The following is a 15259-nucleotide window of genomic DNA, read 5'->3' as shown; positions in this document are numbered from 1 at the left end:
TTCCTGGTGTACGTGGCGACATTGTACTCAAAAATGCTCAATGGTAGTTGATTTCTGCCACACCAAATCAAGAATGAGTCCACAAGGCACGCTGCAGGAAACGCAGTCTTCAATAGTCGGCATGAGCCCATGCACGAATAGGATTAGTTAGATGCATCATCACTTGTTCAAACTTCCGGGAGTGGATAACTGGAGTGGAAGGCCTCTAAAATACCCTGATCGACTTTTTGTTCCAGATCGTAATGCGAGAGGTTTGGCCAATTAGTTTCGAACTGTTGTAAGTTTTGCTTCAGATGGAACTTGATGGTGGATCAGTTCCTCTTCTGTTATTTTATATTCGATTATCCTATGGTCAGAGATTAATGGTTTGGTCACCATTTCCCAAGCTTAAACACTTCTTCTGGAAGCTGCGTTGACCATTGTCACGTCCAGAACCCCTTTTCTTGCCCTAGTGACAGAACCCTGTGTTGTCCCCACGTTCTTGAGATAGTTCTTCATTCTGCAGGCCAGAATAATCTCCAATTCTTTCTTTGGTCTTTGGAGGTACAAATGAGAGCTTTGGTTATTTGTCTATGCCATAAACTTCTCTCAGTTGGAAGTAAAGAATTCGCATTGTGTCTCTCTATATACCCTGATAAAGTATCAATTCTGCAAGCGGACAAGATGTGCATAAGAGTTTTCGTCGATCACGGCTAGCCCTGCAAGATGTTGAGGTGACCACTTGCATTATATTCTTCTTATACTACCTAGTATTCTAGTATCTAGTATCACTCCATCTTGATGAACAAATCCTCCCGTTTACGACATCAGCTCAGCCGACTCCAGAAAAGCAGAAGATGATTTTTACAGCAAGTCACGGTCTTTCAATCTCTTGAAATATATAAAGTATATGTTTACTCATATGATATTCGAATGAAAACTTCAGTTTTGCTTGTCAATCTGGCATTCTAATATCTTTTGTTCTGCTGGCGTGATAGATTTTCCTACTAGCTTAAGATCGATTCATATGTCGGATATTAGCTTCTCCAAAGCACTCCAGCTCTTTGACTTTAATTTTATGATGAGCTACTATTCCCTTGAGTGGGTCTTGACCTCTCAATAATCTTATTCCATTTCCAACTTTTGTGTATAATGTTGGTATTGCAAACTTTGAAACCCCTGTCTTCCTGCATTCGAGGAAAGTATATCCTTTGTATCGAAGAGTTACAGTTACAGTTTGTTCGGCGCATCTGTCGAATCCCCCAGACCTGCTACCGCGACCAAAGCGGTCTATTGTGGCACACAAACAAGCTCAAAGAGCTAAACTTCTACCTCCAGTGCCATCTTCCAAGCGAACCTCGTCTGCCGATGGGCAGTCACTGAGGATATGCTCAATGGTTTCGTCCAGAATTTCATTTTCCGTCCATTTGACTACCCTGAGAGAGTAGTGACTCTCCAGTTTGCCAAATTGTTCGTAGGATAAACGTAGGATAAACTAACAACTGTGCAGTCAATGCATTCCTAATTGAAGTTATCTCCAGAGCACCACTCTCTCATATTCATTTGTTATAAATAAAAAAACCGCAAATGAAATATATAACGTTTTTAAAATTATTACATAATCACTAAAGCTCTTCTTGACAAAAAGACACTCAAAGAGTGTTTGAAACTTTCTGAAATACGATTCCCCAAGTGAGCAGTCCACAAACTAAGGATGATAGCCATCATAAATACAGGGTCTTTCACGAGGAACCTCATTGTATTTTCATGAAATTCAGCACTTATTAGTATTTCACGATGCTGATGAAATCTAAAATATTTTCAAGGCATGAGCACCTCCGGTTTTTCCGGAAATGACGTCAACTTCCGTTTTTCATATTAGAACACCATTTTTTTATTGCAGAAATAGATTCCTTAGAAAATTTCAAGTTATTTTGATGTAACATTTTTCAGTTTTGGTTGGAAAATTCTCTCTGAGCGGGAAAATTCGAAAAAAAAATCGAAAATAGAGCCCCGCTGAAACAAGAATAACTTCGAGGTTTTTGGATGGAAAATTTTCATTTTTGGGATTTTTCAAGATGTAAGATTGATGTATTCACTTTGAAAAATCGAAATCGCGATTCATGATACAGGGGGTGAAAAAATCGCTTTCAAAGTTAGGGATGACAAAATCGTGAAAAATCAATTTTTTCAAATTAGAATCCCATTTTTTTATGGCAGATATTGAATCTACGTTAAAAAATAATGTGAGTGTATGCATCACACCTTGCCCTAAAATGGATATTTTCTGAGTTATTCACAAAAAACTGTTTTTCGTTTTGAATTTTCAGCTATTTCTTTTCCCTTCACGCCAAAAAGATGAAATTTTCAGGAACTGTTACTTAAACCATGTTTTAGATTTTACTACCCTAATATGCAAGAGAAAAAAGTTACAGGTTGTTCCTAAATAGATGGCGAATTTTGATTCGAATTTGTATCGGAAACCTCTTTATTTCAACTAATCGGCCATCGGTTTTCTCTCCAGTGATAAATAAATAATTCCTAATGAACCATATGCAAAAACTTACCATGTTTTACATTCTTTTTTTTTAATGATAGATATCATTAATTACATCTGCCAAATTCCTCTTTATTCAGTAGCATTTTGTGTTTACCATTAATTTGGTGATAATTCGTATTAAGTTATAAAATCGATCACTATGCCTAATTTTACCAATGAAGATTATTTAAATCTCATTCTACTTCATGGAGAATGTATTAAAGTTATAGATAGAACGATTCGACTGTTCATTGAGAGGTTTCCTGACCGACCCAGACCAACGAGAGATACCATTAACAGAACCATGACAAACTTGAGAAATGTCGGATCTTTCGTTAAGAAAACTATACACAGAGAAAAAAGTGTAGTAGAAGATGAGAACAACTTAATTACAGTTCTTGCATATTTTCGTGTGAATCCTCAAAATTCTCTCAAAGATGCCGAGATTGATCTGGGATTATCTCAATCGAGTGTTTGGAGAATATTAAAAAACATAAAATGCACCCATATAATTTCAATAGGGTACAGCATTTGAAGGAAACTGATTTCGTCAGGAGAACAGAGTTTTACGAAGTTATGATGATTTGATTTCAAGAGAATGAAAACTTTTTGGACTGTATAATTTGGACAGATGAATCTACATTCACAAAGAATGGTTCTTTCAATAGGCATAACAGTCATTATTGGGATGAAGAGAACAACCACCACTTCAGACAATGGAACTTTCAAGAGACCTGGAGTTTCAATGTTTTTTGCGCCATCAAAAATAATGCAATTCTCGATGTGCACATTTATGATGGGACTTTAACTGGTAAGATAGAACACTACACATGTTTGCATTATTTAAAGAATGTTCTCCCTTAGGAGATAGATATTCTGACATATTGACTCAAATAATTGAGCCGCTAGTACAGAACCATAATGACTTATGGTATCAACAAGATGGCGCGCCTCCACACAATTCACTCAATGTGTCAAATATCCTCTACAGGCTATTTGAAGATCGATGGTTGGCGAACAATGGTCCACATCTTTGGCCACCACGTTCTCCCGATTTAACTCCTTTAGACTATTATGTTTGGGGTAGGATAAAAAATATTGTCTACTCAACTCCCCTGACTGATACAGAGGACTGCATAGAACGAGTCAGAAATGCGTTCAGGTTTGTTTAGATTTTTAGATTCATAGTTTTGAAACTCAATTCGGTTTTTAAACACTTTTGCAGATCTCTTTCTCGCGATGAAATAAGAAGAGCAACGCACGAAGCATTCCTGAGACGTATAAATAAATGTCTAGAAATTAACGGTCAAAACTTTGAGCATCTTCTCTAGTTATAACTGCGAGAGTTTGCCATGGTTCTCCTAATAGTAACTTGAAGTCGGTTTCAAGAAGGGGTGAAAAATCTACAGCATGGTTCAAATAACAGTTCCTGAAAGTTTCATATTTTTGGCGTGAAGGGAAAAGAAATAGCTGAAAATTCAAGACGAAAAACAGTTTTTTGTGAATAACTCAGAAAATATCCATTTTAGGGCAAGGGTGTGATGCATACACTCACATTATTTTTTAACGTAGATTCAATATCTGCCATAAAAAAATGGGGTTCTAATTTGAAAAAATTGATTTTTCACGATTTTGTCGTCCCTAACTTTGAAAGCGATTTTTTCACCCCCTGTATCATGAATCGCGATTTCGATTTCTAAAGTGGATACATCAATCTTACATCTTGAAAAATCCCAAAAATGAAAATTTTCCATCCAAAAACCTCGAAGTTATTCTTGTTTCAGGGGAGCCCTATTTTCGATTTTTTTTTCGAATTTTCCCGCTCAGAGAGAATTTTCCAACCAAAACTGAAAAATGTTACATCAAAATAACTTGAAATTTTCTAAGGAATTTATTTCTGCAATAAAAAAATGGTGTTCTAATTTGAAAAACGGAAGTTGACGTCATTTCCGGAAAAACCGGAGGTGCTCATGCCTTGAAAATATTTTATATTTCATCAGCATCGTGAAATACTTATAAGTGCTCAATTTCATGAAAATACGTTCAGTAGTTTCCCGTATAAATATGGGTGAGGTTCCTTGTGAAAGACCCTGTATAGAGGTGTTTTGAAAGATGAAAGTTGTAATAACTGGAGCCAATGTTATAATATGATCACGTCATCTAGTTCGAATAATCCTACTGTACCAGATTCTAAAACATATGTGGCAACTACGCTGGACGCAACAACATGCTAATGGTGAAAGATTGAATAAAATTCGGACGCAGTATTGTGCTACATATGAAAACAAAATATACGCCGGACGCACTAATGGTAGCACTATGAAAGGACGCAATAATGTGCGTATATCAACTTCTTTATTAATAAAGATATTTGAGATCTGAAACGACCAAACTACGTAATTTTTTGCGTAGATTAATATACTTCGATCAGATTCCACCTAGGTAGCGTATTTCTGGGAGACGCAATAAGGTTGCTTTTTGAAAGGACGCAATAAAGTATGCCAGATGTAAATATATATATATATATATATATATATATATATATATATATATATATATATATATATATATATATATATATATATATATATATATATATATATATATATATATATATATATATATATATATATATATATATATATATATTCTTTTGAATGTCAGCAATACATTTTTAGTTATCAAACAATACAGGGTCTTTCACGAGGAACCTCACCCATATTTATACGGGAAACTACTGAACGTATTTTCATGAAATTCAGCACTTATAAGTATTTCACGATGCTGATGAAATCTAAAATATTTTCAAGGCACCTCCGGTTTTTCCGGAAATGACGTCAACTTCCGTTTTTCAAATTAGAACACCATTTTTTTATTGCAGAAATAGATTCCTTAGAAAATTTCAAGTTATTTTGATGTAACATTTTTCAGTTTTGGTTGGAAAATTCTCTCTGAGCGGGAAAATTCGAAAAAAAATCGAAAATAGAGCTCCGCTGAAACAAGAATAACTTCGACGTTTTTGGATGGAAAATTTTCATTTTTGGGATTTTTCAAGATGTAAGATTGATGTATCCACTTTAAAAATCGAAATCGCGATTCATGATACAGGGGGTGAAAAAATCGATTTCAAAGTTAGGGAAGACAAAATCGTGAAAAATCAATTTTTTCAAATTGAAACCCCATTTTTTTATGGCAGATATTGAATCTACGTTAAAAAATAATGTGAGTGTATGCATCACACCCTTGCCCTAAAATGGATATTTTCTGAGTTATTCACAAAAAACTGTTTTTCGTCTTGAATTTTCAGCTATTTCTTTTCCCTTCAAGCACAATATTAACCCTGAAATCATGAACTGTTTACATGCAACCAGGATAATATTTTCCTATTACGCTAAGAGTAATTTGAAATAATTTCTTCCACAGGAATTACCGACTTCTTCTCATCCACGTTACAACTGTTAATGAGCATGAGCATTATTCTCTTCTGCCCCTCCTCAATGCTGGATGCGCGCATTTAACCGCTTACACCAACCACAAAATAATCCTACACCCACACACGCATATTTGAGAGTGAAATATATTATTCCAAAATTTTCGTTACAACTCGTCCCCCAATTTCTTCGAAACATTTCTGGAGTTTGATTTTAGTAGTTCCCAACAACAAAAGGTTTTAAATGACAGACATGGAAAATCCCGCGTTCTTTTTCGGTGGTCGAATGTTCTAACACGTATGTTACCAACAATACACACTTTTTAATCCGATAAGTTCCCTCGAAAAGAAGCAACAGTTTCTTCGTCTCTGCCTTGATTGTGGGGTGGTAGGATTCGCTCGTAATAAAACCAAATCGTTAACCTTAAACTCAAGAAAAGGTCGGCTAGGATAACGAGCCTTGCGTCGCGCGGCTGAACTTATTAAATTCTTCTTAGCCAGATACCACTTCGTTTCCGGAAGAGATGCCTCACGAGCCTCTCCCTGTAATTTACCCGGCAGTAATCCAGGCCTAGTACCTGCAAACTGCAATTCGTGGGGTGTATATCCTGTAGATTCGTGGACCACGGAATTCAAAAAATATCGACTTTAGGTAATGCCCATCGACTTTGGTGTTCGGTACAAAAAGTGCGCAATAATCTTCCCAACTCTCTCAAAACCCATTCAGAGCCTCAAAATCTTTCTCGCACTCATTATCCCGTGAAAAATTCATAATGATAAACAGCAATGCATACTACAAGTACTCAGTGAGCGAAATTTTCCTATTCATTCAGGTAATGAAATTCACTAAAGTGCTCGGGAGCCTTTAGAAATTAATAAGCACTAAGCCTTTTGATAAAGTGCTTGAAATACTAAGCACTAAGCAACGTTTTTAAAAAGTGCTCGGGAGCACAAAAAGACTCCCAGTGCTTTCACAAGCACTAAGCACAATGTTTTGGCACAGCTCTGCCCTTACTTCCTTAGTTTATTCCGTTTCTTATTGTGAAAAGAGCAGCATTATCAATTTTCAGTGATTATAATAATGGGTGACTTTTCACTTCTGCTCCAGATTATTAGGTTCTGTCTAGAAAATGGGCTTACTAACAGTCAATTAGGGAACACTATTTATTCAACTGAAATAAATGGACAGTATTCAAAGAACATTCGAATTTGAGTATGCCAGATGATATTACAATGATTTCATCTTGTTGAAAAATACAGACAGATATAATACTGAATACTTACATATCCCATCGAACGTTACAGTTTCACAATGAATATTAATTACAAACCATAGTTTTTGGGGGTGGAACTCAGTTTGGACTTTTACTGCAGTTTGAGTGTATTTCCACCTATTGTGTTCATCTTATATGTAAATATTTATCTTAATTGAGAAGCATCACCATCTACAGTTTTCGTAACAAATATTTAACTATTGTAACAGTCCTTCACTCAACAATCATTCTGACATGCTCATTTACTAACGACTTAAGGCAAACCTGTGGCAAACTGGCGGTATTTGTTTAATTATGCCACCAAAATTATCCTGAGTTAGAATTCCTGAGACAATATTGTTGTGCAGTTGTCCAACTCAATGTAGGTAAATATGGATGTGTATGGGATATACTACAAATGTGTTATAATACAGAACGAACTGACACTGAATTTGAGCCGAAGAATTAAAATTCGCACTGTTCTGTGAATAGCCGTGAATAGCGTTATTAAATTTTGAAATGTAAAGATCTCAAATATGCCACAGAGCGAAGCGCTCGTTCTATTAATGGACAACTTGTGTGCACTTGCCTCATTGAAGCAAACTTGACTCATTACAATAAACATACACAAGAATGGCACACTGACACAAAAATTGATGATTACTTTTATTATATAGATAATTCATAGCACAAATAGTATTCACCAGATATTTATGAATCATTAAATATTAAATTGATTATCCAAATAAAACAAGAACAACAAATTAAATTTTATAGAAATCTATAATTAGCATTTGAGGTAGGTAACTCCTTAGATTGGATAACTTACTGTCATGAACTTGAAAGCAAAATGCAAAATATATTTGATTTGGAAACAATGAAACATAGCAAATGAAAACATCAACTTCAATCAACCAACATGATCAACAACTTGATTCCACAGATGGAAATGCAATTGGATTGAACAACTTACATTGTACAGGGTGGACAAAATTCGATGGTACTGAATAGCAGCTCTGTAACCTGAGCTAGGGAAAAATTGATGGCACGTTTCCGACCTCGATTTTCAAACCGCATCTTTCTCTATCTTCTTTTGTTTTCAAGTTATAAGTGAAAATTAATTTTTCGGCTCTTTGAACTGGTGCCTCTATTTCGTAAAGTTGATATCGAAAAACAGAGGTAAAAAGAATGTTACAAGTATAGGTATGGGGGAACATACATACACAAGATTTTTTTCAGCCCGCCACTTCAGTGATATAAAAGTTACTTTCATTTTTTAAATACAATTCTTATGTTTATTTTACATATTCCGGACCCATAATTTTTTCTGATTCAGAATACATAATATACGTCATGTTTCTAATTGTTCTTCCAATAAAAAAAAAAATAAAAACTAGATCGGTAAAGTTGGCAGGTTATTTTCATTGATGTGTCTATGGAACTTTGTTTCGAAAGCTTTTCAACTAGTAGATAATCTATATGCTAGTGCCACAGCATTTTCAAAGACCTTCACAAATAAAAGCGGCTGTGCTGGTACTAGTATAGGTAACTGAAATAGTCATGGCAATTCTTATTTCTTCATTTTCCGAACATCTTCTCGAATATCTGGAATGAAAGAGATTTTCAAAGTCTCTCATAACCTGACACAACATAGAAGCATAAAGTTAATTATCATATTATCAATGGAAATAGCCTGCCAACTTAACCGAACTAGTTTTTGAGAAAAAAATACGACTGGATTATGTAAAAAAAACACGAGGTTCATATTTAAAGAAATTTAAGGTTCTATTATTATCTCACTGATATGGCAGACTGAAAAAATCTTTGACTACACCACTGCATTCTTCATAAATAGTGTCTATAGAATGTTACATTTGTTTTTCGATCAGTGAAACTTCACGAAATAGGGGCACCAATTCGAAGAGCCGGAAAATGAGTTTTCACTTATAACTTGAAAATAAAAGAAGATAGAGAGATGTGGTGTGGGCTATTATCCGCTTTTTGAAAATCGAGGTCGGAAACATGCCATTTCCCTAGCTCTTACGCTTATAGAGCTGCCATTCAATCCTATTGAATTTTGCCCACCTCTACATAAATTTGTTGTGAAGACAATATTAATTTTCTTCTTATTGTAAATATTCAACATTGATATATTGATACAGAAACATGAGCACCGTAAAAAAGTTGAAAAAACCAACAAGAATATAATTTGGTAAATAAATGTGAAATAAGTTGTAGGTTGGCATTATTAGAAGTGGAAAGAATATATAAAATACTAGTATGAGTTATCCATTTCTAAGGTACTAAATCTAAAGCAGCTGGTAATGAATCAGTCTCTATTCCAGCAGTGTTTCTGAACAATTCCTAAAAACTATCAAGAAAAAAAGTGGTTGTAAATAAATGAAGTAATTAAATGAAGAACACGATAAACCATAAATTCACCAGTGAGAGAGTAATACACGAACTATAACTATATGTGGATTTGATTTCACGTAAACCCTATAACATCATCAAATCTATTTTATAGAAAATGTAGTAGTGGTTGTGTAATTTATTATGGTTTGCTTGAAATCATTTTTTTTTTTCATCAACTTAAAATGATATAATATGAAATGCAAATACAAATTTAAACTATAACTATAATATAGACATTTCTCCTGTACTATAAATAATCTCGAACCTGTGAAAATTTTAATGGATTATGTTAATACTCAAAAGTTTGATTTGAGTAACATGAGAATCTCATATATTAATGCCCATTGTTTTTTCTAGATCAGTAAACAGAAACAGATATATAAAAATCTGAAAGTGTACAATCTTTTGTAACCCTCCTATCGAATTCGTCCGAGATTATCCGATGTTCAGGGTTGGGTTAGGCACTTTTATACCATAACATATAAAGATGGATACACTGCCTAATTAGCAGAGCTAAAAGTTTTCCAGCCAGATCGCCAGAGAAAATTGTTCAGCTGCAAATTAATTCTGAAAATAGTTTATTTTGGAAAATTAAAATTGTAAATTTTAGCGGAAAAAGGCCGAGTGCATATTGATTTGTGACTTAGGAAAGCGTCCTACTGACGATCTGGTCGGTCATGATGAGGTCAGAGCAGATAGCGAAACAGGGACAAGTACGTCCGCTGTTTCACTCAACATATAAGTACTTGCTGAAGACGCTACGTAGGCATACCGTACGTATCGATTGAGTTTTGCAAGCTGACTCGACTTTGGTTTCGTTCTATTACTCTAAAATGTAAGAGTTGTCTTATGTCAGCCGATTTATTGATCGGTGATAGGTATGATTAAATTTACCGTTTTTCGATTATTTATCGTGTGTTTGGAGGGCCGACAATAGCAGAATGATCTGAACAATGGATGGATCTGTATGTTCTTGGGGGTCTGACTGAATGGGAACTAATGGTTCAAATTTCGAGTGTTTTCATCATTTTGGCGTGAACTTCTTAAAACGTTAGATTTTTGTTTGTTCTTTCTTTTTATCTTTATGATTGACAGATGTTATTAGATGCATATGTGAAATAAATGGATCGACCAACTAGGTAATTCAATTTAGAACTTGAGTCTTTGCACTAAAATTAATTATATTCTGTACGATTGAACGAATTTAATTAAAAAAACTCAAATCAGTGTGAAATGGTTCCCGAATGTAATGGGTGAGTGCATAATCGATTTTTGCCTGCATTTAATTACATGAACCCTTGATAATTGTAACATTGTTTCTTTCTTCATAAATAAATGCAACTCTCTGGTAACATTCTCGCACTTTGGCACACTTCATAAATCTGTACAAATAATTTAAAAATCTTTTACATATACATTTCAATAAATATAATATTATATAATATATCCATTTTTTTCACAATTAATAGCGACCCCGCTATAATTCATTATTTTAAAAATCTAACAAAAAATATCCTCCCCAACAAACAATTTTATCAAAAATATTTCTCTTACAAAACCGGAAGTATTCCGATTCCTGGGCTGCGCGCCCTTACTCTATACCTCCCGAGTTTGTACTATCAGGGGCGCGGCCGACCTTGACACAAGGCATCACGACCGCTCAAGGCTACATGCCTTACTTGTCCTATCTGGTAAGTCTGAACTGGTGGCCATACCAGCCCTCCCACTCCTTTAACAAATAATACTAGGAGGGTTGGTTGCCTAATTAACCAAACATCAACATTGTATTAACAAAACATTCACTCCTTCCGATGGCGGCGATCATGAGGACGTCCAGTATTGTAGTGTAGTCAGTCTCCAAAGGAACATGGCGCCGATCGGTTCGAAATGCCACCATTATGGGAAACATAATAAACACGCAAAAATACACTCGCATACATACAAGCAGACACTCACGGTACACTCACAAAAATTACAATTTGATCACAGTCTCGCAGCGCGCTGGACGCAGGGCGGCTTCTGTCCTATTGTGCTTACCGTTAGCGGCCCTGATTCCGGCGGCGCTGGTAGCGGACCAGTAGAGGCGTTCTGATTTTGAAAGTCGATCCTCGTAAATGGGTCCGTCTAGATTTCAGTAATACTCGATATTTTTTATATCGATTTGCTTTCATGATGTAAATAATAATAATAGATCTCGTTGCGACGACCGTCACCCAATCGAATTCCGTCAGAGGAACGCGATTGTTTTCGGTATGGAAAAAGATCGTTGACTATAGTTACGTCTTTGGTTGTCCATTTTTTAGGTAATTATGAACACTACGAGTCTGGTGTATATGAATGTGTTCAATAGTAAAAAAAATAACTATTGTATTTTTTCTGAGGTTTCATATGGTTGGTTGCTGTGTAAATAACGGAAATTTGCTATGGCTAAAACATCTAACTTATTTTGATTTCTTGAGGTAGATTGTTCAATTATTCGGGCATAGTTTATATACCGCGGTTGCTCTGGTCATCTTCTTAACTTTCCACAAATTTTATTATTGCGTTTCTTCGAATCTTTTCAACGAAAAAAGGCAACAATTGTGGAAAATAAGAGAATAAAGAAGTGGAATAACGACATCCCTTTTAAAAATATTGAAAAAATGTTATGAGGTAAATAGCTATTTTCGGATTAAAGAATTTGCGCACCAAACACGGGAAATCCTTACGGAGCACGATTAACAGAAGGACCGAACTCTTGCGTCTAGTGGAAGGCCTCGAGATGTCACATACAATAAGGTATGCATAAACGTATGCACTCGGCAGTGATTGTTTTAAGCTGGCGTTACTGTTGTTTTTCAGAAGAAGCAGCTTCACCCTGTTGACCAGCTTCTTTTGGTTGCCGCGGCTGTCGGGATCTACCTTGCGGTGGTGCCACTGCTTGCATCACCATGGCGCGTATTCGTCGTTGTGCAGACTGCAACAGAAAATTATTTGATAACCAGTATATCCTTCGTTAATATTACTATTACTACATTAATCTACCTACAACATACAGAGTGAGAAAAAATTGACGCACAAAATCAATATGTTCAGTACCTATTTACTATTTCATACAAAAATGCAAATACAAAAATTAGTCACCTAATTTTGAAGTTATTTGTGTATTTAATTTAGTGAAATCTTCAAAATCAAAGACTTTGCTCAAAATGCATTACTGAATGCATTACAATGCATGTAATGCATTATTCATTTTTTATGCATATCTTTTTCGTATGCAGAAAGCAGAGCAGATTGAAAGTGTTACGACAAATACTGATGGTATGTAATCCTAGATATCTGTGACAAAAATAATTGAATGAATTACTCATTTATTTTATATATCAGATAATTTATTCATTATATTGAATTGATTGTTTTGTTATGAAATTAGATAACAAGTACTTCCCCTTTTTCAGATATTCTTTTGAGTGTATCTGAAAGAAGTTCTCACACTCTGCAGAGTACTTCCAAGTCTTTCCCCAGAAGTGATCGAAAGATCCGAAAACCGAAAACAACAATCAACTCCTTGCTATGCAAAATATATGGTATATCGAATATTTGTTCATATAGATTTCTGATGAAAATTGTACAAATTCAACAAATTCTATTGATTCAAAAAAATTTATTGCATGGAAATAACAACTTTAATTTATAATAGTTCCATATGTACTTTTGTATCCTTTATTCAAAGCTGTATTATTTTTATACAGGTGTTTTCAAAAGTGAGAATTTCGACAAAATTATTCTCACCAGCTGAACCTGTCGAAAAAAACCTCACCTTTAAATATACCCTGTAAAATCTTCAATTCTGTCATATTTTTTTATAAATTTCGAATGAAAATATAGCAAATCTTACAGAGTATTTCTTCTTCTTCAAATAAATATTTTTTTATAAATTTCGAATGAAAATATAGCAAATCTTACAAAGTATTTCATTAATATTAATTGATTCAAAACAATGTTTACATGAAAAAAACATCCTGATCACAAAACAAAGCCCTCGTTTTGTTTTGTTGCTCAGGATGTTTTTTTCTTGTCTCGACTAAGTCGATATTCGAATCCAATACAAGGAATAAAATTCGAATTTCGCGCCTTCAATAGTAAGACAGAAAACTGTAATTTAACAGTTTGACAGTACGATTTCAGCGCCATCTAATTTCTCAGTGCGTGAAACAATGAATCAAAATGTAGTCTGTTTTTAGTACTAGAGATATAGGGGCGTTTCCTATCTTCCTTCAATATAATAATTTCAGCTTATTCTTTACACAAATACATCATCATTACACTTATACGAGCAAACAGAGAGTTTTTTCTGAGGTTTTTATCTCTGTTTTTTCATGTATCATACGAAGATATGTATGGTACCCCGTTGACATTTTTCCTCTGCTTCCACTGAGATCTGGAACGAGGAACAGGTTTTTAGGATCTGTCTCTTGTTGCCATTTCTTTACACCCGCTTCATTGTTTTTCAGATTGTAAAAGTTTGTAACAATCTTTTTCAAAAGAATATATATATAAAGGGTGTTTCAAATTACGCGTTTTTTTTTAAGAGTAAATAAAACACATAATTTGCATTAATTTTCAAAAGCATTTTATAGGTAATTGAAGTATCATTTATGACATTTATGTACCAAAAATAATATCTGACAAATGGCCTCCTCTTGCAGCTCTACAGACGTCCACTCTTTTGTTAACATTTTCAATGATATTTTGACATAATTGAGGTTCACGAATGACACGAATAATTCCATCCTTTAGTTCAGGAATTGATTGTGGATTATTCTTATAGACCTGGCTTTCCACATAACCCCAAAGAAAATAGTCCAACGGTATCAAATCAATTGTGTCATTTGCAAAATGAGGTGTAGCGCCATCCTGTTGAAAGCAAATGTCCTCTAGATCAATATTTATTAATTCAGGCAACAAAAATTCGATTATCACCGAATCGGTCTCTTGAAATTTTTTAATAATTCGACCAACAGTGCTTTCAGATGGACGATTATGTAAACCATAAAATTCAAATAAAAACACTTTTCACAGTACGCTGATTTTCATAAAATAATTTAACAATTTGAACGCGTTGTTGTATCGTGTACGAAGCCATTTTTATAAATGTCATACATCACACTTTTTAAATGTCAAAATACCCAGACGAATTCAGTGCGCCATCTATATTTTATTTATTCTTAAAAAAAACCGCGCAATTTGAAACACCCTTTATATATATATATATATATATATATATATATATATATATAAATTCGACGATAAGGGTCTATCGACTCTGGTTTGGGGAGTGAATGAGGTACTCCTTATTCTACGCCAAGCTTTCGCATTTCTTTAATGCTTCTTCAGGGCGTAGAATAAAGAGTACCTCATTCACTCCCCAAACCAGAGTCGATAGACCCTTATCGTCGAATTTATATTATTAAAAGGCTCTTATAACTACAGTGATTATATATATATATATATATATATACACAATAGGTAAAATTTCTTGTAAGTAAGTTAATGTGCACGTGATGAAGAATTATGACTGATTTTAAATGTATTTTTAGATGTAAAAGTCCCAGCCATACTACCAGCTACGGTGACTATTGTACTGTTTTTTTTTTATTTTTC

The 15259-nt window shown here is 34.4% G+C and overlaps 1 protein-coding gene across 3 annotated transcripts in view; it reads right to left on the bottom strand.

Moving 5' to 3' along the window:
* Positions 1 to 7098: 7098 nt before the first annotated feature.
* Positions 7099 to 15259, bottom strand: part of LOC123311980 (insulin-like growth factor 2 mRNA-binding protein 1) — a 254270-nt gene continuing 246109 nt past the window's right edge. For all 3 annotated transcript variants that reach the window (XM_044896130.1, XM_044896131.1, XM_044896132.1), the window contains one exon: positions 7099 to 12572. In XM_044896130.1, coding sequence (XP_044752065.1) covers positions 12441 to 12572 — 132 coding nt within the window. In that variant the 3' untranslated portion in view covers positions 7099 to 12440. The remainder of the gene's footprint in view (positions 12573 to 15259) is intronic.

The sequence above is a fragment of the Coccinella septempunctata genome, chromosome 4, assembly GCF_907165205.1.
Source record: "Coccinella septempunctata chromosome 4, icCocSept1.1, whole genome shotgun sequence".
NCBI lineage: Eukaryota > Metazoa > Arthropoda > Insecta > Coleoptera > Coccinellidae > Coccinella > Coccinella septempunctata.
This window is presented reverse-complemented; position numbering and strand designations above follow the sequence as displayed.